Consider the following 21,570-nt stretch of genomic DNA (forward strand, 5'->3'; position numbering starts at 1 on the left):
CTCTGGGTCACTTCCTACATGTTAACTTTGCAGGAGGATTAGCATGCTAAGCTAACATTAGCATTAGCGTGCTAACTTAGCATGATCATTAGCATGCTAAGCTAACATTAGCATTAGCATGCTAACTTAGCATTAGCATGCTAACTTAGCATTAACATGCTAACTTAGCATTAGCATGCTAACGTAGCATTAGCATGCTAAACTTAGCATTAGGAAAAAAAAAAAATTAAAAAAATAAAAAATAAAAAATAAAAAAAAAATTAAAAAAAAAAAAAATTAAAAAAAAAAAAATAATAAAAAAAAAAAAAAATTAAAAAAAAATAAAAAAATAAAAAATTAAAAAAAAACTTAGCATTAGCATGCTAACGTAACATTAGCATGCTCAGCTAACATTAGCATGCTAACTTAGCACTAGCATGCTCACTTCCTGGTGAAATCAGGTCACTTCCTGTTGAAATTAGGTTAATCCCTGTCATACCTAATCAATTGGCCAAGATGGCCGCCACTCAGGGGCCGAGAATCCTGGGTGCACCTCAACAATTGGACAAGATGGCCGCCACTCTGTGTGTGTGCAGTGGTGCTGAAGTCCCTGGCCTAGCTAATCAATTGACCAAAATGGCCGCCACTCTGTGTGTGTGCAGTGGTGCTGAAGTCCCTGGCCTAGCTAATCAATTGACCAAAATGGCCGCCGCTCCATGTTTTATTTTTTTTAATTTTTTTTTTTGGCCGCCGCTCCATGTGGGCAGAGGCCGAGAATCCTGGGTGCACCTCAACAATTGGCCAAGATGGCCGCCACTCTGTGTGGGCAGTAGTGTGAGAATCCCTGGCCAAGATGGCCGCCGCTCTGTATGGGCAGTAGTGTGAGAATCCCTGGCCAAGATGGCCGCCGCTCTGTATGGACAGTAGTGTGAGAATCCCTGGCCAAGATGGCCGCCGCTCTGTATGGACAGTAGTGTGAGAATCCCTGGCCAAGATGGCCGCCGCTCTGTATTGACAGTAGTGTGAGAATCCCTGTCCAAGATGGCCGCCGCTCTGTATGGGCAGTAGTGTGAGAATCCCTGGCCAAGATGGCCGCCGCTCTGTATGGACAGTAGTGTGAGAATCCCTGGCCAAGATGGCCGCCGCTCTGTATGGACAGTAATGTGAGAATCCCTGGCCAAGATGGCCGCCACTGTGTGTGGGCGGTGGTGGGGAAATTCCAGGCGTGGATGACAACAAGCAGCTCTGATTGGCTGAGGCAGTTGCTGTGCAGAAGTGAGAGAGTGGGCAGAATAGCTCAAAAAGCACCATTTAAATAGCAGTTCATTACATTACATTTCATAAACAAAAATATTATATTGTGCTTTGATTTTTTTTTATTAAGCGAAAATAGGGAATGATCTGAAGAGTTTAAAATTCGAATGGTTTTAATTGATCAAGAAATGTGGAAGTTAAGCCATAATCACTAAACTGAAAATGGGTTACTGTCACTTTAACAAATATGCGCATTCACGCACACACATTTCCTAAGTACCAGGTGGGCGAACATTTTGCTTGCTTCAATTGAGTTCTATGAGAAAGCGCACACCTCGAACAAAAGGCTCTCACGACTCAACGGTTTAAGATACAGATTTCAGAAATGCCCCGTTAGAACGGCAAGGCTTTGGGGAACGCAAGCATGTTCTCATTTTTTAAATCGGATAAAAAATGACCAAATTAGAGCAGGTTGAAAACGTGTGACTTTTAAAAAAAATGACAAAAAAATGCGGCGAAAATAACATGGGGCTCAATGGGCGAAAAAGTGCGACTTCCCCTCGCTTCAAGTCAAATAAAAGGTACTAAATGACACCTTAGCCGCACAAAAGTGGGTTTGTCAGAAAGAAGACCCTTGTGACTACAAAATATCCAAATGTGATGTTTACTGAGCAAATATTGTGGCCACGGTGACGAGTTGAAGTGAAATTTTTGGAAAGAATTTTTTTTGTCTCTCCACTCTAGCGCTGATTGCTCCACTCTAGCAAACGCAATACACACTAATGTAAAGAGCCTCTTTTTCTTCATTTCACACCCTGTCTTTGAACCCGCACAGGAGGGAGCGCTTACATTTCTTAAAAAAAATTTCAACACAGAGCTAAAGATGGGAAAAATTGCAACAAAATGAGCTAAAAATCGTCTCGGTCGGTCAATGTATGTGCGCGCAGCGTGGCTTCGAAAAAGGTGTTAAATTTGTGGAGGTTTTTTCCCCTTCTCCATTCATTCCTATGGGACTTTTTGGGGGGGTTTTTGGGGAATTGCGTCGCCATGGTAACTCGAAATTCCGAAAAAAAATGGTTCCCCGCCGAGTCAGATCGAGACGCATCTTTTGACACCTCACTTGTGCCGGTACGTTCTACGGTACGACCCGCATTTCGTCTGAAAAAATGTGAAGAATAAGACATAATAATAATAATAATAAACGCTTTTCCTGGATGGATACTAATATGTGACTGCTTCGCAGCAGTCACATAATAACTAGAAAAAAAAAATTTCCCGTGGAAATTTTGGATGTGACTGCTGACTCTTGCAAGGCGGAAAGCCGAATGCACTCTGGGTCACTTCCTACACGTTAACTTTGCAGGAGGATTAGCATGCTAAGCTAACATTAGCATTAGCGTGCTAACTTAGCATGAGCATTAGCATGCTAAGCTAACATTAGCATTAGCATGCTAACTTAGCATTAGCATGCTAACTTAGCATTAGCATTAACATGGTAACTTAGCATTAGCATGCTAACGTAGCATTAGCATGCTAAACTTAGCATTAGGAAAAAAAAAAAATTAAAAAAAAAAAAAAAAGAAAAAAATAAATAAATAAAAAAAATAAAAAAAAATAAAAAAAAAATAAAAAAAAATAAATAAATAAAAAAAAAACTTAGCATTAGCATGCTAACGTAACATTAGCATGCTAACGTAGCATTAGCATTAACATGCTAACTTAGCATTAGCATGCTAATGTAGCATTAGCATGCCAAACTTAGCATTAGGAAAAAAAAAAAAATTAAAAAAAAAAAAAAAAAAAGAAAAAAAAAAATAAAAAAAAATAAAAATAAAAAAATAAATAAAAAAAAACTAAATAAAAAAAAAACTTAGCATTAGCATGCTAACGTAACATTAGCATGCTAACGTAGCATTAGCATTAGCATGCTAACGTAACATTAGCATGCTAACGTAGCATTAGCATGCTAACGTAACATTAGCATGCTCAGCTAACATTAGCATGCTAACTTAGCACTAGCATGCTCACTTCCTGGTGAAACAGGTCACTTCCTGTTGAAGTCGGGTCACTTCCTGTTGATATTAGGTCACTTCCTGTTGAAATCGGGTCACTTCCTGTAGATTTTAGGTCAGTCCTGGGTCACTTCCTGTTGAAATTAGGTCACTTCCTGTTCAAATTAAGTCACTTCCTGTTGATATCAGGTCATTTTTAGGTCATTTCCTACTGAAATTAAGTCACTTCCTGTTGAATTTAGGTCTGTCTGGGTCACTTCCTGTTGAAATTAGGTCAATCCCTGTCATACCTACTCAATTGGCCAAGATGGCCGCCACTCAGGGGCCGAGAATCCTGGGTGCACCTCAACAATTGGACAAGATGGCCGCCACTCTGTGTGTGTGCAGTGGTGCTGAAGTCCCTGGCCTAGCTAATCAATTGACCAAAATGGCCGCCGCTCCATGTGGGCAGAGGCCGAGAATCCTGGGTGCACCTCAACAATTGGCCAAGATGGCCGCCACTCTGTGTGGGCAGTAGTGTGAGAATCCCTGTCCAAGATGGCCGCCGCTCTGTATGGGCAGTAGTGTGAGAATCCCTGGCCAAGATGGCCGCCGCTCTGTATGGACAGTAGTGTGAGAATCCCTGGCCAAGATGGCCGCCGCTCTGTATGGACAGTAATGTGAGAATCCCTGGCCAAGATGGCCGCCACTGTGTGTGGGCGGTGGTGGGGAAATTCCAGGCGTGGATGACAACAAGCAGCTCTGATTGGCTGAGGCAGTTGCTGTGCAGAAGTGAGAGAGTGGGCAGAATAGCTCAAAAAGCACCATTTAAATAGCAGTTCATTACATTACATTTCATAAACAAAAATATTATATTGTGCTTTGATTTTTTTTTATTAAGCGAAAATAGGGAATGATCTGAAGAGTTTAAAATTCGAATGGTTTTAATTGATCAAGAAATGTGGAAGTTAAGCCATAATCACTAAACTGAAAATGGGTTACTGTCACTTTAACAAATATGCGCATTCACGCACACACATTTCCTAAGTACCAGGTGGGCGAACATTTTGCTTGCTTCAATTGAGTTCTATGAGAAAGCGCACACCTCGAACAAAAGGCTCTCACGACTGAACGGTTTAAGATACAGATTTCAGAAATGCCCCGTTAGAACGGCAAGGCTTTGGGGAACGCAAGCATGTTCTCATCTTTTAAATCGGATAAAAAATGACCAAATTAGAGCAGGTTGAAAACGTGTGACTTTGAAAAAAAATGACAAAAAAAGGCGGCGAAAATAACATGGGGCTCAATGGGCGAAAAAGTGCGACTTCCCCTCGCTTCAAGTCAAATAAAAGGTACTAAATGACACCTTTGCCGCACAAAAGTGGGTTTGTCAGAAAGAAGACCCTTGTGACTACAAAATATCCAAATTTGATGTTTACTGAGCAAATATTGTGGCCACGGTGACGAGTTGAAGTGAAATTTTTGGAAAGAATTTTTTTTGTCTCTCCACTCTAGCGCTGATTGCTCCACTCTAGCAAACGCAATACACACTAATGGAAAGAGCCTCTTTTTCTTCATTTCACACCCTGTCTTTGAACCCGCACAGGAGGGAGCGCTTACATTTCTTAAAAAAAATTTCAACACAGAGCTAAAGATGGGAAAAATTGCAACAAAATGAGCTAAAAATCGTCTCGGTCGGTCAATGTATGTGCGCGCAGCGTGGCTTCGAAAAAGGTGTTAAATTTGTGGAGGTTTTTTCCCCTTCTCCATTCATTCCTATGGGACTTTTTGGGGGGTTTTTTGGGGAATTGCGTCGCCATGGTAACTCGAAATTCCGAAAAAAAATGGTACCCCGCCGAGTCAAATCGAGACGCATCTTTTGATACCTCACTTGTGCCGGTACGTTCTACGGTACGACCCGCATTTCGTCTGAAAAAATGTGAAGAATAAGACATAATAATAATAATAATAATAATAAACGCTTTTCCTGGATGGATACTAATATGTGACTGCTTCGCAGCAGTCACATAATAAACGCTTTTTCTGGATGGATACTAATATGTGACTGCTTTGCAGCAGTCACATAATAATAATACTAATAATAATAATAATAATCGAACAACAAATGTAGGCAGTTTTAAATTTGCTGGAAACTTGAAAAGCAACAATGCTAAAACATGCACTCACAAAAATATTTTATCTGCTAAAGTACCCAACATTGTGAGTTGCTAAATTTACATACGTTGAAATATTCACCATACACGCACGCAGTTAAAAAAACAAACCAATACAGATATCCATTTCTTAAATATAGCTATAATGTAAACATGGATACAGCAAACCTTAAATATGCGAATAAAAAGTGATGATAAACAAAGTAGGTAACCTAAATGAACATTTTTCCAAATATTTCATTGTTAAATTGAGTACACTTAAGATTTACGTTATCAAACTTCACACCAACTACGTTAAAAAAAAGCACTATTATCATTACCAATATTAAAATACAGTACAAACAATGTTAAGCATGTTCATCTAAAATAATACGTTTTATTCCTGAAGTCAGAGTGCTTAAAATAACAACAACGCTGCACCTTAATGATTAAATTAAAATGCACAGTTTACACCTGTAAATTAAATATATATTTTTTTCCGAAACATATGGATAAATTGCAGATAAATTGAACTTTTGAACTGATTATTTGATACTATTTTGAGAATCATGGGTTTACGTATCTATGTAATGACGTCAAACAACAACTTGCTTGTTTGCTAATTCGCTAACTTTTCCGCGTCTTCGCTTACAGGTGAAGATTTGGTTCCAGAACCGGCGGATGAAGTGGAGAAACTCAAAAGAGCGCGAGCTGCTCTCGTCCGGCGGCTGCCGCGAGCAGACGCTGCCCACCAAGGCCAACCCGCACCCGGACCTCAGCGACGTGGGCAAGAAGTCCGAAGACGACGACGAGGACGATGAGGAGGCTTTCGGCAGGCAGACGACGGGCTCCTGCGGCGTCTCGTCTCCATCGCTCTCCAGCAAGCACTCGGACTTCTCAGAGTCAGACGAAGAGGAGATCACCGTGTCGTAGAACCTAATACGCACGAGACTTTTTTTTTTCTTTCAGAAAACATTTGGAAGAAGATACGGTCCTTGTTCACGACCCCACAGACGCCATTTTGTGTTCAATAATGTAAAAGTTTCAACGCAGCGATTGCGCACGCGCACTGGACACGATCTGCTTCTGAGACAGTTTGCTGTTTTTGCACAGCCTCGTTCAAATGTACAGCGTTTTGTACAATTTTGTATGGAATTTTATGCCAATTGAGTTCATTTCACCTTCACCTTGAATAGAGTTGTTTATTGAAAAAAGATGTAGCTATTTCATTAATAATTTATATGTTGTATTATGTGGTGTATATATGTTCATTTTACTTTTTGTACAAATACCAAATAAACATGTTCACAGTATACATTTTGAGTGTGTCTTGTAAATAAAGAGGGAAAAGTGACATCAAATCCAATCGTAAATAATCTTTTTTTTAATTGAATCACAATAATTTAAGACTAAGACAGTGATATCAGAATCTCAGCAATGACAAAAAAGCACCGCAGTGCTCAGATTTGAAGAGACTGTACACAAAATACTCCTTTTCAAGTATTGTAACAAATCCTCTAGAAAAGTGTAGTCCAAAATGCTGAAATATCACGAACTATTTACAAAGTTACAGTATTTTACATAGCAAGAAGGCTAAACATTCATTGAGCTTGTAAGTAAGAAAGAAAGAAAAAAAAAAAGCAACTGACAATACTTGTTAAATGCTTGAACAACATCAGCACCTCTCCAGTCTCATTTGTGCTTACGAGGGCCCAGACAAACACACACCATACAAATGGGCCACAAACATGACGTGCTTCCATGCTGCACGCCACCTTCAGCAGTGTGCATTCAGCTTTTGGCTTCCACTGAATATCCCGATGAATGTTGCATAGAATTGGTGACAAAAACATTGACATTGGATTGGAGCTCTGCTGGGCTACATAACTTTTTTTTTTTTTTTAACTGCTTGTCCGCCCAACCTAAAAGGCAGCTGTGAGGTTTCAAAAAAGAATGTACAATATAGTATCTTAAACTACCTTTCATCCACATCTATTTCCATACATTTAACCTCCAATCGGTGATATCAATACATATAAACAAAGCAGCATGTACACTTATTTCCACGCTCCTCTATAAATCGTATAGTAATCAAAACAGTATGCGATCAAAGACTGTTACATGATTGGATGAGGTATAAAAGTTAACAAACCCAAACACTCCACATATGATTTGGAACAGCAAGCATATTCTAAACATACTGCAGTGTTCTTTTCTCATTTCCACCATCAGTGGACCAAGTATACAAATCCAATTTTACTGCCCATTCACAGAGTACTGGTGTTGATGAATTGTCGACATTTCTCAAAAAACTTGGAGAAATTCGACTCAGAGCCCTCGATATTTACAGCCTTTGAGACCAAGAAATAAAGAACCACAACACATTTTCTTAAAAACAAAAAAACAAAAGTAAGGCATTTTTGTTTGAACTGAGTCCAGCACCGATGGATTTTTGTGCAACAAACGAAGATATGATGGCATCAGAACAAGAACTTGTTGTGAGGAGTTAAAAGCGTAACTATAAAACACAACATGCAAAAGGATGTTATCGTAAACATGAAATTCATGAAAACCTGTGATGTGGACATTAGGCCTATTTCACTTGTTTTTATTGTCTCGTGACTTTATATGTTCTTTTTTTTTTCTCTCTCTCTCTCGCTACAGTGTTTTCTGGCTTCTTTGCTACATCATCATCATCATCATCATCATCATCATCATGCACATAAAAATAATCACTTAATGAATCGAAGTGGCTAATAAGTGTTGCGCAGTTGCAAACTGCTTTTCAGTAGAGGAGCATGTGTGGCCACCTGCAGGCCTGTTAGGTGCACTGCCGCCTGATGATGTCACTCGGTGGTGTCGCATGGGGAGAGGTTAGCTGACTGATGGCTGGTGCTGATCGCAATGATGCCTCAAACATTGGGCAGGCTGTGTGCTTTTATTCTGTCTGACGCTGATGTTAAAGCTCCGTCACGGAGGAGCCACGGGCCACAGTGGTGAAAAATAAACAAAAAAAATCAAACTAAACAACACAGTGCAGCAAAAACTTGAGTTGCCTTTTGTCCTCTGAAACACCATTGAAATATTTGGGTTGCCTGCACCCAAATTAAGGTGGCTGGATTTTGTGGCGTGATAATCAAGTTCTCACAGTGAGAGTAGTCTGTCGGCGTGTTCGGAATGCGTCACAGGGTGGACTCCAGTGATGAGTCCAGGATGTCGTCCTGGTGGCTGTTGCTGTTGGAGTCGCTGTCGTAGCTTTGAGGGCTTGACGACGTCGCTGCCTCCTTCAGGCGCATCAGCATGTTCATCTAGGTCAAAAGTTGCTTTCATTTAGTACTCACGTACCATTTTTTGTCAGATATTATTGTGCATTTTGTGCCCTGCTGATGTCCAAACTGTTCAATGTTAGAATCTTACTCACCAGTGGGTCTGCGTCGCTGTCGCTCTGAGGCGGCTCTTTCCGGACCCCTTCTCTTGGGGCCGAGTAGCCATCGAATCCCACGTCCTCCGGGCGCAGCTGCAGCAACGGGGGCCAATCTGCTGGAGCGGGCGGAGCCGACCACGGGTAGGTGTCAATCACCCAGGCGGCCGGGTCCTCCCACGCGGCTCGCCGGCCGTACAACTGGAGAGGAAGAGCATAAAAGGGAGGGTGTTTTTTTTTTTTTTTTTTTTTTTAATTTACCATCATTCTGTTAAAAAAAACTGTTCATTTACATTATTTTTGTTTTGGTTCTCTGACCAAGTTGTGGATGGCGAGGGATTGTTTGCAGGATCAAGACAAAGGTGGAATAGCAAACCTGTGCCTCGGAATTAGTACCAGTACTTAATGGTCAAGGTTACCATAGTTAACAAAAACTAATGAAAAAGTAAAAATAAAATTGAAAAAAACAAAAAAATGTTAATGAAGTAAAACAACGAAAATGCTTCATAAAAATGAAACTATAATTATAGCAAAAAATGTTATTTGTTTTTATCTTTGCCAATTAATATCATACATGACATTTCAGAGTTGATTTTAATTCAGTATTGATGTACATTAGTAGTCACAGAAGACGCAAGGTCAGTTTTTTGAGAATTGCACTTTACGTACTTATAGAATACTGAGTGACTTTTTTTTTATTTTTATCTTGCAACTCAAAATAATTAATTCAGATTTAAGAAAAAATCTAATACTAAAACTATTACATTAAAACAAAACCTTTTTGGAAAAAAAATAGCTAACAAATATGCTCTAAAACAAATAAAAACTAGCTGAACAAAAGTCAAAACTAAACAAAAACAAACAATAATGAAAAAAAACAACAACTATAACTTTTACTACTGTGTGTGTGTTCATGTGGTAATGTTAATTTGTTTGATAATAAACAACTATGACCGCATTTTGGGTTGGTTCAATGGGTGATTATGTTATGATGTTAGTGTATTCGGCTTATGCAGTTATTATGCTTATGCAATTTAGGGAACCAAGGTGATATGGGCTTATTATGTTTATGCAGTTACTATGCTCCTTATCTTCCTGACTACCAGGAAAAAAAAAACATTGTCCAATTATGTTTATTCTGATATTCCCCAATCGTTGTGAAGTAACTGCAATACTGCAAAAGAAAAAAACAAGTTTTTATTTTTAAGCTATGACGTGTCCACTACAGGACATTTTTAAAACTTAAATGCTAGGCTCAAATACAGTTAGAATAATTCAAACAATACTTTAATGTGTTCTTAAAAGTCTTATCAAAAACATGCTAATAACATTTAAAGCCTACATTTGTTCAATAAAAAGTGTGATACGCTTACTTGTCCTCTTCCCTAAAAAGTGCTTGCACTGAGGGAAGCCTCACTCCTACAAATTTGGTATCATTGGAAAGCTCTGAATGTCCTCTATAGAGTACAAAAGGAGTTAATTGAATCGTATGCACTGGGTGGGAGATATTCAGGTTTAAAAAGGTCCACTACAGAGGACAAATTTGAATTGCTGGTAGTCAGGGGGTTACAGTGATAATGTGATAATGTTGTCAGTTGCTATGCAGTTTCTATCTTCCTGCAATTGTCACTCTTAATTTGGTTCTGCATTTGTGACTCCTCCTATTATCAGTTTTTATTCTGTCATAGAGAATTATGCACTGCCCTAGCGATGACACCTTAGACATAAACCCTGTAAACTAAGTGTGTGTTACCTGCAATCCCTCTCGAACGGCCTCCAGCATGTAAGGAATGATGGAGTAATTCCAGAGGTCAGTGAACCAAACCCTGGATCCCTCCACATCGATAGGACACGACAGGAAGAGACGAGGACCTGTCAGACACCAACGCGCGGTCATGAAGCAGCCGCTCGCCTCTCTACTTCCGGCAAACGAGTCCCGCTCTCACCTATGGTCACGTCCGAGGAGCTGTGCGTCTCCAGGAAGCGGTTGAGATGGTGCCACACCCTCGGTATCCAGTCAATGATCTTCACCAGCTCCACGTTGCGCGTCCGACTGCCGATTTCCATCTCGATCAGCTTCCTCTGCAGGAAGCGACCCAGGAAGCCTTTGACGGGCTCCGTGTGGTTGGCGCACAACACCCACCTGATGGTAAGACACGGTTAAGTCAAACTGCACGTCCTGCAGAAGAATTGTTCACCGGTCAGCACGGCAGCCATGCGGTTGAAGTTGACCTGAAGTTGTGGTGAAGCTGCAAGTTGGGCGCAGACGACGTCGCTTGACTCATGGTGCCGATGATATACGGGCTGAATGGGGGACAATGAAAATACATCAAACACACATTATTATGAACTGTTTTTCCTCACATTCTAATGACAAGATCTGTATCAAATTTTATTTACAAAGACGGAAATACTCACTTTTGATTGACACAGTCAGAGAGCTATTAATTTAACAATCTAGGCCTGGTTGTTCAATTCTCGGTTATTTTAACCACTATTAACCACCGGTTAAATTCCAAACCCGCCGTTAACTAAATGACCGTTAAATATGCGTTGTTCAAAACATGGTTAGTCACGCTGTTAATTAACGGCACCATCAAAGGTAACCGTGCCGTTTACGTCACTGGTTAGCACCGATATGTCCCACAATTCATCTTTTTGTTTACTTCCGTGTCGGGAGAAAGAAATGGATACTATCCAAACGAACCCTGGCACTCGCCGGAAAAAAAAAATAGTAGTAACTTTTCTGCTGACAAAGAAAACAATGTTGAGTTTTTGTGAAATAATTTATATTTATTTATTTTTTATTTATTATAATTTTCAGTGAATAGTGTGTTGTATTTTTGTATTTATGCCAATATTTTTTGTAGCAAATAATATTGTATGTTTTGTTTTTGTATGATTTTTTTCTCATATTTTTGTCAAATGTTTTTTTTTGTCTAACGTATTTGTATTTTTGACTGATTTGTATTTTTCTGTAACATTTTGATAGAAGTTTTGAATTATTTGTCTTGTTTTTGTGTTTACATTCCAATGTATTTTTCATCTAATATTTGTAATTATTACTAATATTTGTAATTACTGTTTTTAAATTAAAATTAATGAAAAAAAATAATTATTAAATAAAATAAAATTATTTGCTACTATTCACAGTGTTGTTTCTGTTTGATTATCGAGGTGAAAGCAAACAAGAAACAACACAGGTAACCTCTTGTTTACAATCACCTCCCACTAAATGTTGGCCTCTGTCCATTTTTAGGGCTCGTCTTAAAAAACACTTTTTTATTCTTTCGCTTTTGACTCAGCATTAGACTTGGCATTGTATTACTGCTAAGCTGTAGCGTGTGCGTAACTTTTTATCAGAATAATCACCAATGTCAAAGTCAAGCCCTCGATAAACGACTTAAGCCAGTGGTTAAAGATATAACCGAACAACCGGGCTCAGATTGTTATTGTGATCACAGTTATTGCGCATCATAGTTACCTTATCTAGCAAAACAAGGACAATCAGCATCATTATAATGGTGGAGTGTTAACCAACCTGCGCTGGTGACTGCTGTTGAAGAGGCCGTTGAAGATCTCACTCAGAGAGCTGACGTGATGCAGGTTGTCCAGGATGACCACTAGAGGGCTCTCCTCGCCCACCACGCTGCTGCTGCACTGCTCGGCTAATCCTGACAGATACTGCCGAAGCTCCTACAGGAACGTCAGCATTTCATTCCAGATGCTATACGATCTACATTTGAAAACTGGAAATGTGACAACTAAATGTTCGTGCGTTCACCTTGCTGGATTTGTGGTCCACGTTGAATGTGACGACAGCGTGAGGGGTTAGAGGTCGGCCCTCTAAAAGCAGCAAGTGTTGAGACAGCTGATTGGCCAGATATGTTTTTCCTGTGCCGCTAGGTCCGGACAAGATGACCCTCCGGTGCTCCCTCAGTAGGGAGACGTAACGCTGCAGCATCGGCTTCGGGATGAGGGTGTCGAACACCAGCGAGTCCACGCTGTCACTGCTCACACCTGCAGAGACGGATGGCGGACACAAAGTCATCAGCCATATTGGATATATGTCAATTCAAAAGTACATGAATTGACACTCAAAGTCCTCGAATTACACCACACTCAACCTACGACATTTCAACAGGCAGCTGGGTAATTATTACCCTTCGCTCCCAGCTCGTTTTACTGGGTTTTGACTGATTTTGCAAGGCCCCAAGAATATTGTGTTCTGTTGCTATAAACACCTGGAACCCACCAAAAGAAAGATTAGAGTCTCTTCTTTTGTCATGAAAAAAGTACATTTGTATCTGTTTCCATTTTGCAGCAATTTGCATTAGAATATAGCTAAGTTTCATTATTATTCCTGGTGAAAACACTCAAAAAGAGCTTGTTGCAACAAGCTGCTTGCTGCTTGATCTCTTATACTCTGCTGCCACCTGCTGGACGTTTTTTTTGTAATAACTACCATTGCTTTAAGCCACCTCTTCGTGCCAGAGGCTGCATCAAAGCCTTCTGTATGCTCTTGCACAAAAAAATAAAACATTTTTGGGAGGGAAGGACAAAGTATTAAACTTATTTACACGTTTTGGGGTTTGAATGAGTTAATTTGTCATTTTTTTTATACAAAGTATCCATCCATGCAACATGCAAACTCCACCCAGTAAGGCCGGAGCCTGGACTCGAACCTGAGTCCTCAGTACTTTACACAGTATTTTGAAGTAAATTTCAACTTTATAACAGTGAAATATGATTTATGTAGAAATTTGGTTTACATTGCCAGCATAGGAACGGCACTCAAGGACTCCTTGTAGCATTTTGATACCTTTAAGCTGGATGTTGATGGTGTTGCTGTCCCCCACCAGGTAGCCGCAAGGCAGCAGCTCAGGTGTGTGTGCGGCGCTGGGGCTGCGGGGCCGATGGATGTCTCCGATGTTGTATCCCTCCACGCTATCTGTGCTTAGGCCCAGCTGGCTTACTGGGTCCACATGGGTGATATACTCCTAGTAGGTAGAGGATAGTCATTCAAGTGTTCAGTATATAACAATGCTAACAGCCATTGCTTTTGATGCTGTTACTTACTTTAAAAAGGCGCCGGACCACTCCATCCAAAACATCCCATTTGGTCTTCCCACTGACACCGATGCACCCAATTAAGAAGCGAGGAGAGCGAGCCTCCTAGCATTGAGAAACACCCGTATTGACTGAAATACCAAAACACCAGTAGGAGCAGCAGCTCTGCTATTGCATAAACAATCCCAAATGGTTTGTTTTCCATCCTTGTCTTACCTGCCCCCACAAAGCGTCCTCGTCAAGGCTGACGACGATCTTGACGTGGCGACCCTCCTTCCTCATGCCCCCCTCTCCACCCGTGTCATCCAACAGCATGTCTGACAAGAACACCCGATTATGATTCTGATCTCACATTTTGTCTGGAGTATATAATCAACACTTTGTTTCTTATATAGGATCTTGTAAGATTGGTCTGTTAGATTGGGAGCTACAATTAAAGTGATAAATCATTCAAAAGGCCAGGACTGTTGAATCCGTCTATCCATTTTCTATCGCCTTTTATTCTATCAAAGGATGTAGGGGGTTTCCCAGTTGAAAAATAAGGAAAAGCACACCAAAGAGCAGCTCACCAGTCAATCACAGGGAATGTACAGAGAAGACATGATGCCACAGCAGGGCTAGAGGGCGCTATAGCCTTGTCAGAAGTCTCTGTAAAGCTCAACCAGCACTGGTTTCTACATTTTAGATAATTTTTTAAGAGAATAACTTTTTGAGAAAATACATACATATTTTAGTTTTTGGCAATATGGCCCAGCCCTAATTTAAAACTGTGTTAAATTCAGGGAACGATCTATTTAAATTTGTAGTTAACTTCAGATGAGATCCTGCTGACTGTGGGAACTTTCAGCACCTTTTGCTTTTGTTTGAAATTAATACACACAGAAAGTGAAAGTTCACCATCAAACCTTTGCAAACAGGTTAAGTTGTTCAATTAAAATATGATATTATAGACATAGTATGTGTTTGCAGTTACTGTATTTATTTATTTTAAAAATTTTTTTTTTTTGGAGAGAAAATGAATATCAGCTCCAAGTATTGACTATCAGCCTCCTTGACTACTAATAATCAGTATCAAATGGGCCCTGAAAAAAAAAACATTGGACTACCTTATAGTAGTTTTAAAATGTCCCTCCCTTTCACTTTCTGTAAATAATCCCCCGGCAGCCATGTTTTACCCAAACTGGTGGATTCGCTGGTGGCGAGGTTCAGACTGTGCTGTGAGGTCCCTGCATTTGGTCCCGGGGCCTGCTGACTGTGCGTGTCCCTGTGAGGGGACGAGGAGACGGACGCCTGGGAGCCCGTCCTGCTGCCTTGATTCTCCAGCTTCAAGCGATCATTCGCCGCCTTCAGCTTCTCAATCTCTAGCTGTAAACACGCACAAACACGCACGCACGTCAGACACGGATGTCTGGTGACGAGTGATTAGTGCGCCTCGGCGTCCTCAAACCTGCATGCGGTTCATGGCCTCTCGGAGCTGGTCGAGCTGATGGGCGGAGCTGAGCGCTTCCAAGCGGATATCTGTCAGTTTCATCTCCTTCTCTCTCAGCTCACTCCGCAGCTGCATCACCGTCTCCGCCTCGCTGTCCAAACATTCCGACAATCTGGGTGTGCAGAAGACAAAACACTTCAGGGACATGAGTTGCATTAGATCACTGATTCTCAAATTATATGGTAAGTGGGACCTAGCTAGTATTTAACTCATTCACTTGCAGCTTTTTTCACTGAACCAACCCCCTTCTCTTCCTGGATTTTGACTGACTTTGCAAGGCCCACAGAATATTGTGTTCTATTGCTATAAAAACATGGAACCTGCCAAAATAAAGATTAGAGTCTCTTCTTCCAATAGGAAAAACAAGTATATTTGTATCTGTTTCCGTTTTGCAGCGATTAGCATTAGAATATAGCTAAGTTTCATCGATATTCACAATCCTGGTGAAAACTGTCAAAAAGAGCTTGTTGCAACATGGCCCTGGCTGATCTCTTATACTCTGTATGCCACCTAATGGCCGTTTTTAGGAATAACTACCATTGCTTTAAGCGACCTCTTCAGGTCAGAGGCTGCATCAAAGCCTTCTGTATGCTCTAGAATTAAAAACTATATTTAAAAAAAAAATATATATAAATACGTTTTTGGGACCATTTTTTATTTTTAGGAGGTACTTGGTGTATAAAATCCAAATGACATACAGTGAGTTGGAATGTGTGTTCCTGAGCATGTGGTTGGTTGCGGTGGTGCCGTTGTGAGGCAGTTTAGGGGAGGAGGGCAGCGAAGAATCGGTCATCTCCTCGATGTCTGAGTGGGATGAGGCTGATTTGGGAGATTTCTTCTTGCTGAAGGCTTGCTTGAAGGAGCTTCGCAACTGCAGGTAAAAAAAAAAAAGAAAAAAAGACAGACATCAAAATGCTGTTCAAGGCTTGGAAACACTCCAAAAACAAGAGCAGGGAGGAGGTGCAGGGTCATGCCAGGGGAAGCAGTGGAAATTGGCTGTGAAAAACAGACTGTCCTGACAAATGCTGTTTTTCTCCAAATATTATTCTTGGAAAGGGTTAGTCTGATATTAGGATGATCTTAGTTTCATATATTTCAAGCAGGTTTGTATTAAGTAGAAAATCACCCTGGAATACTCTCATGACTCTCACTTACAGATGTCGTTTGTTATCCTGTTCACTCTACTGCATATTCAAAGAGTAGTGACTGGAAAATGATGCTTCATGAAACACTTACAATCATATTTTACTCCTCTAGATGGTGCTCTTGGTTTAAAAGTGCAGTGGAAATTTAATCAATTTGTCTTTAAAAATGCAGTGCAAATTTAATCAACTCATCTTTAAACCAAGGGCATCTAGAGGAGGAAAAATCATCACAAGTGGTTCATAAGCTTCATTTTCCCATCATTACGAGTGATACATTTTTTCCCCAATATTATTTCCCTCCTCTAGATGGTGCTTTTGGTTTAAAATTAAAGAATACTAGAATGGAAATTGATAAACTTCCCACTGCATCTTTATACCAAGAGCACCATCCAGGGAAGTTAAAAAAAGAAAAAAAAAAAGAAAAAAAAAAGATTTTATTTGTTGTAGTGTTGGGAACATGAAGCTTCATGAACCACTTAGGATTATTATTATTTTTTTTAATAGAGTTGTATTTTTTTTATTTTATTTTATTTTATTTTATTTTTTTTTAAATATAGAGTTGGAAAGTATTTCAGGGTGTTTTTGTTTTCTTTATCCAAGTCCTATGAGAGGAGTGTGAGGAAGGGGAGGCAGTGCTGAGGAGTGGAAAATGCTTGTAGCAGTTGGCAATGGAGGGGAAAAAAAGGAAAAAGGTTAGTAACCTACAAATGGGATTCTGCTGCGTTTAGTCCTCAGGATGCACTAATCTTACCTCATAGACCTGCCACATGAAGCGAAGCAAATGAGGACAGAGAGACAAAACAGCACAGGGTGTGCGAGTGTTAATGTGTTATGACGAGGCAGCCATTCGAAAGAAGACTGGACTTTCAGCCGACTGCAACGCCGTCATGACATTGGGGGTCTCTAAAGCAGCATCTTTCACACATACACACAACAATGCAAGAGCACCTGCATGGCGGAGCCCCCAGCAAGGTCTCAGCTAAGCTTACTACAAGGATATAGGAGGGATGTTTATTATTACAGCCACCTAATGCAGGAAACTTGACACAAGCTCGCATCTTTTAACACCAGCACAAAGCACAACGGACTCCACCTGAAGTTCTACGACAACATGATCGGGTTCTGACCACACAAGGCAGCTAACAGCTAATAATGGGATGACAAGTTGCATACGTCATCGTCTCTGACTTGTCCTCCGGTGCACAAGAGTGTCTTCAAGTAACAAAGAGGGACGAATTATTGACTAACGCCAATTTTGTCATTGTAAAATCATACTTACAAAGAATTATGGGTCGACAAACTACATGAGAATCATTGTAATTTGTAAGTAGACATGCAGATGATGTTACTTCAAAGTTTTTTTTCATGTCACTAAACAGTATTATTCTGACACTGTTAGAAGAAAAAATTACGCTGTCACAGTAAATTTCCGCAAGTGTTGGAGCAGAAGCTAAGTGTAACCTGAATAGCACTAGCTTAAGTGTTAAATTGACAACACCCTCATTTCCAGCGAAGGACAAACTTTCCAAATTGCCAGCGTCCTGTCGGCATTTTAATAGCGATACATCCAGTTGTTGTTGCTGGGGCAGCGTGGCTCAGTGGTAGAATAGTCGTCTCCTGAGAGCGCGGGTTTGATCCCAGGCCGGCGTAGCTATTGCAAAACATCCTCAAACAACATACTGAACCACCAAGTTGCTCCTGCTGCCACGTCATCAGTAGTCAAAAGTGCTTTGAGAGTCTTGTAAGAAAAACGCTATATAAATGAAGTACCTTTTACCAGAATGAAGTGTTAGTTTGAGTTAAAATTTTAACGTTGACACTAGTGTAGAGTACTTTCAACACTACTCAGTGTTTACCAGTGTAGATTTCTAACACTATACAGTGTTGGAGCAACACTGGTTAAGTGTCAAAAAGATAACGATTTGAAAAGTGTCAGATTTACACTCACTGGTGTGGACATGTATAAACACTTTTCTAGTGTTAGATTTAACACTAGTCAGTGTTAATCTAACACAAGCGATTTTGCTGTCTAGGCATTAAAATTATGCAGAAAGTGAGTCACGTAAGCTAAATATTTAAATGAAATGGTTCTTAGATGAGTCACCTTTTCCCCAGTGAAAGATGTCTGAAGAGGAAGGCCAACAAACAGAAAGCAAAAAAATTAAAAGGGGGGGAAAAAAAACAACCCAACACTATGATATGTCTGCTAGGCTGCTTCTACAATCTGACACCCAGGCCCTTTAAAGGTATTCGCCTACTTTTGTCTTACCCAATTCTTCTTGTTTTTCTTCTTATTCTTAGCATCGGCGTCCATGTTGGAGCCCACGCTGGAATGGCTGGTTGCGCTGGCCACACTGCTGACACTGTCGGAGGAGTGTTGCCTCCTGATTCGCAGGTCTGGTTGCTGCTGCTGCTGCTGTTGCTGGTGAAGGCTGCCGTTACTGCCAGCTGATGGAGAACACAAATATCACTTGAAAGTGTGGCAGTTATGTGGTTCACACTGACATCTCCTCATTGTTTTTTTTTTTAAGCAAAATATAACATACGCCCGCGTGTACCTGTCCTGTCCATTTTAGTCGTGAGTTCAGGGGTGTTTATGACCCCGTTGATGGCGGCCTGAGCGACAGCGTTCTGCTTTTTCAGCAGCTCGATTGTCTTCCTCAGCTCGTTCAGCTCGGAGTCCTGTCACATCAAACGGGAAATGTGGATTAGAATAACTCTGTATCATTCAATTGCATTTTTTTCTCACCTTTTGCTCAGCAGTCAAGGTCAGACTCTTTAATCTGATGGTCATGTTGCCCAAACTCTGCTCAAATGCCGCCACCAGGTGAGCCTGCAGGACATTGACAAGCTACTAAGCAATTCCCCTTAAATCTCCTGTAGCAGCATTGAGCAAGAAAGCGGCCATTACATTGGAGTGTGAATTTGGATAAAAATATTTATGTTGAACTTGAAATCAAAATTAAGAGTGTGAGAAGCATGTTCAGAGGAAATTGAACTGACCCCATGCCAACTATGATTGCTAGCTAAAACACAAAACTGCAATTCTCAAATTAGAGTAAAAACAAAAAATATTGTTGGCCCTGTTTTCGCACCAAGCACAGTACAACTGTCCACATAGGTGGAGGGTGTAGATGCAATAGTTTGTTTTTGCGCCCTTTTCGGATGGAATGCAGCCAACTCCCAGCCAATTGAAGTGGCTCCCTTCATTCCCGTTAAAGAGCAAGTCAATCTTAAACATTTCTTTATATAATAATAATATAATAATAATATAAGTGACCTCACTAGTCTAAACATGGCATTCTGATTAATAGTACATTTGTGGAATATGAGTTATGCAACAAAATCTTGCCACTTTTATCCATCTCAGGGGGTGGCCATTTTGCCACTTGCTGTCAACTGATGATGACATCACAGTTGCTCAGGGCTCAGGCAATGACCAATCACAACACACCTGTTTTCTGAAGCTGAGCCGTGATTGGTTGTTACCCGAGCCCTGTGATGTCATCTTCAGTCGACATCAAGTGGAAAAATGGCCGCCCCCTGAGATGGATAACGGCTGGATTTGGTTGCTGAACTCATATTCCACAAAGGCAATATTAACCAGAATACCGTACTTAGACTGGTGGAGTTGCATAGAACATATTATAAATTCAAGACATTTTGGGGGGTGTTAACTTACCCTTTAAAATCAGGGTGGTGGGAGTGCACACAGTGCTTGACATTGTGGAAGCAGAAATTGACCGTGGGGTTTGTGCATGACTTTGTCACACGCTCTTGTCATATTTATGACTGAAACGATGACACCCACCACACACATCAGTGGAGCACCCAATCTGTCTGCCTGCGCCTCGATCAAATCCACCACCTGCGCCACAAGTTAGACTTGGCTTTACCGAGTCTAAAGTGTAGTTTACTTTCTATCACCAAACTGCCAGCTGCAGCAGTTCTGTTCATTCAATGTTGGTTGAGGTGTATCTGTACATTGTGGAGGAAGTGTGCATGCCTGCAGGAAAACTGAAAGTGTATGTGTCTGCTGGGCGACTGAAAGTGCGTGTCTGCCTGTGAGACTTGAGTAAGGTGCTGACTGATGTCTGATTCAAGATGAGACTGCTGGAAAACAAAGATGTTCTTACCGTCTTGGCTTTGGGGCATCAAGGCGTGTTCAGAAAATGTGTAATCTTGTCTATGGTGTGAAATCATACATCGGAACAAAGACCCTCCCTGAAGACCCTGCACTCTATCCCCTCCAGACACATAACTAGACCCACCGTAACCTAGCTGGTTTTCTACGCACTACCCCCTGGCCACACACGCACGCATATCTTGGACTCTATAGCTGTAAATCTTCAGGGCACATCTGGGCCAACCTCACAGAAGTGTGCTAAGACACGACTCTGCTGTAATCTAAGACCTTTGCCTTGGCTGCGTATCGCTCATCCACAGTTAAAGCACCGACGTGCACTGACTCAGATAAGCGGTGAGGCGTAGCGAGACTTGTGCAATATAGGCCGAATAAGGGCGGCATCACAGATCGTGCCGGAAGATGTTCAAAGATTTTCCGATGCATTCGTCAGATGTAAAATTGCATGTGTTGGGAGTCATGTTCATTTCTTCAAGATCTTAAAATCTCAATGATAAAGAGCAGTACAAGAGAAGCTGAGCATTTCTGTAATGTTTTTCCACGCTAATAAACCACAAACAACAAATACTGTACATAAATATGATAATAAGTGTCAATAAACAAATGGTGTGTGAACCACATTGTGATATATAAAACATGAGGGTGATGGATGGATGGTGCATTTTGCACGTTCACTCACGTTGGCACTCAACTGTGTTGTGAGGGCGGAAACTTTCTCCTGGGAGGCATCCAGCTCCCGGCGCAACTTGCGAATCTGAGAACATGGTGGGGAAAAAAAAATCTCAAACATAAAAGAGGATGTAACTGCCTCATAAAAACCTGCAATACGCACACATGTAAAACTACAGCAGTGATAAATGAAAGGGACCTCCAGAATGGAGCTGTGAGATGAGCAGAGATGAAATGCAACAAATCTATGCAGGT

The 21,570-nt window shown here is 40.8% G+C and overlaps 2 protein-coding genes across 8 annotated transcripts in view; one reads left to right on the forward strand and one right to left on the reverse strand.

Moving 5' to 3' along the window:
* Positions 1–6,692, forward strand: part of dbx1a (developing brain homeobox 1a) — a 67,347-nt gene extending 60,655 nt beyond the window's left edge. The window contains exon 4 of the mRNA XM_077519432.1: positions 6,032–6,692. Coding sequence (XP_077375558.1) covers positions 6,032–6,310 — 279 coding nt within the window. The 3' untranslated portion in view covers positions 6,311–6,692. The remainder of the gene's footprint in view (positions 1–6,031) is intronic.
* Positions 6,693–6,738: 46 nt separating this feature from the next.
* The window catches only part of nav2a (neuron navigator 2a), an 89,272-nt gene continuing 74,440 nt past the window's right edge, over positions 6,739–21,570 (reverse strand). For 4 of the 7 annotated variants that reach the window (XM_077519424.1, XM_077519425.1, XM_077519421.1 and 1 more), the window contains 18 exons: positions 21,326–21,400; positions 19,252–19,335; positions 19,061–19,184; positions 18,772–18,950; positions 18,607–18,627; positions 16,056–16,228; positions 15,316–15,469; positions 15,044–15,233; positions 14,085–14,185; positions 13,878–13,973; positions 13,621–13,798; positions 12,583–12,818; positions 12,340–12,494; positions 11,031–11,102; positions 10,745–10,941; positions 10,552–10,670; positions 8,799–8,999; positions 6,739–8,685 (listed from right to left, as the gene is read on the reverse strand). In XM_077519424.1, coding sequence (XP_077375550.1) covers positions 8,560–8,685; positions 8,799–8,999; positions 10,552–10,670; positions 10,745–10,941; positions 11,031–11,102; positions 12,340–12,494; positions 12,583–12,818; positions 13,621–13,798; positions 13,878–13,973; positions 14,085–14,185; positions 15,044–15,233; positions 15,316–15,469; positions 16,056–16,228; positions 18,607–18,627; positions 18,772–18,950; positions 19,061–19,184; positions 19,252–19,335; positions 21,326–21,400 — 2,481 coding nt within the window. In that variant the 3' untranslated portion in view covers positions 6,739–8,559. The remainder of the gene's footprint in view (positions 8,686–8,798; positions 9,000–10,551; positions 10,671–10,744; positions 10,942–11,030; positions 11,103–12,339; positions 12,495–12,582; positions 12,819–13,620; positions 13,799–13,877; positions 13,974–14,084; positions 14,186–15,043; positions 15,234–15,315; positions 15,470–16,055; positions 16,229–18,606; positions 18,628–18,771; positions 18,951–19,060; positions 19,185–19,251; positions 19,336–21,325; positions 21,401–21,570) is intronic. The other 3 variants (XM_077519427.1, XM_077519428.1, XM_077519422.1) reach the window with 1 other exon arrangement.

Source organism: Festucalex cinctus, chromosome 4 (assembly GCF_051991245.1).
Source record: "Festucalex cinctus isolate MCC-2025b chromosome 4, RoL_Fcin_1.0, whole genome shotgun sequence".
In the NCBI taxonomy this organism is placed as follows: Eukaryota; Metazoa; Chordata; class Actinopteri; order Syngnathiformes; family Syngnathidae; genus Festucalex; species Festucalex cinctus.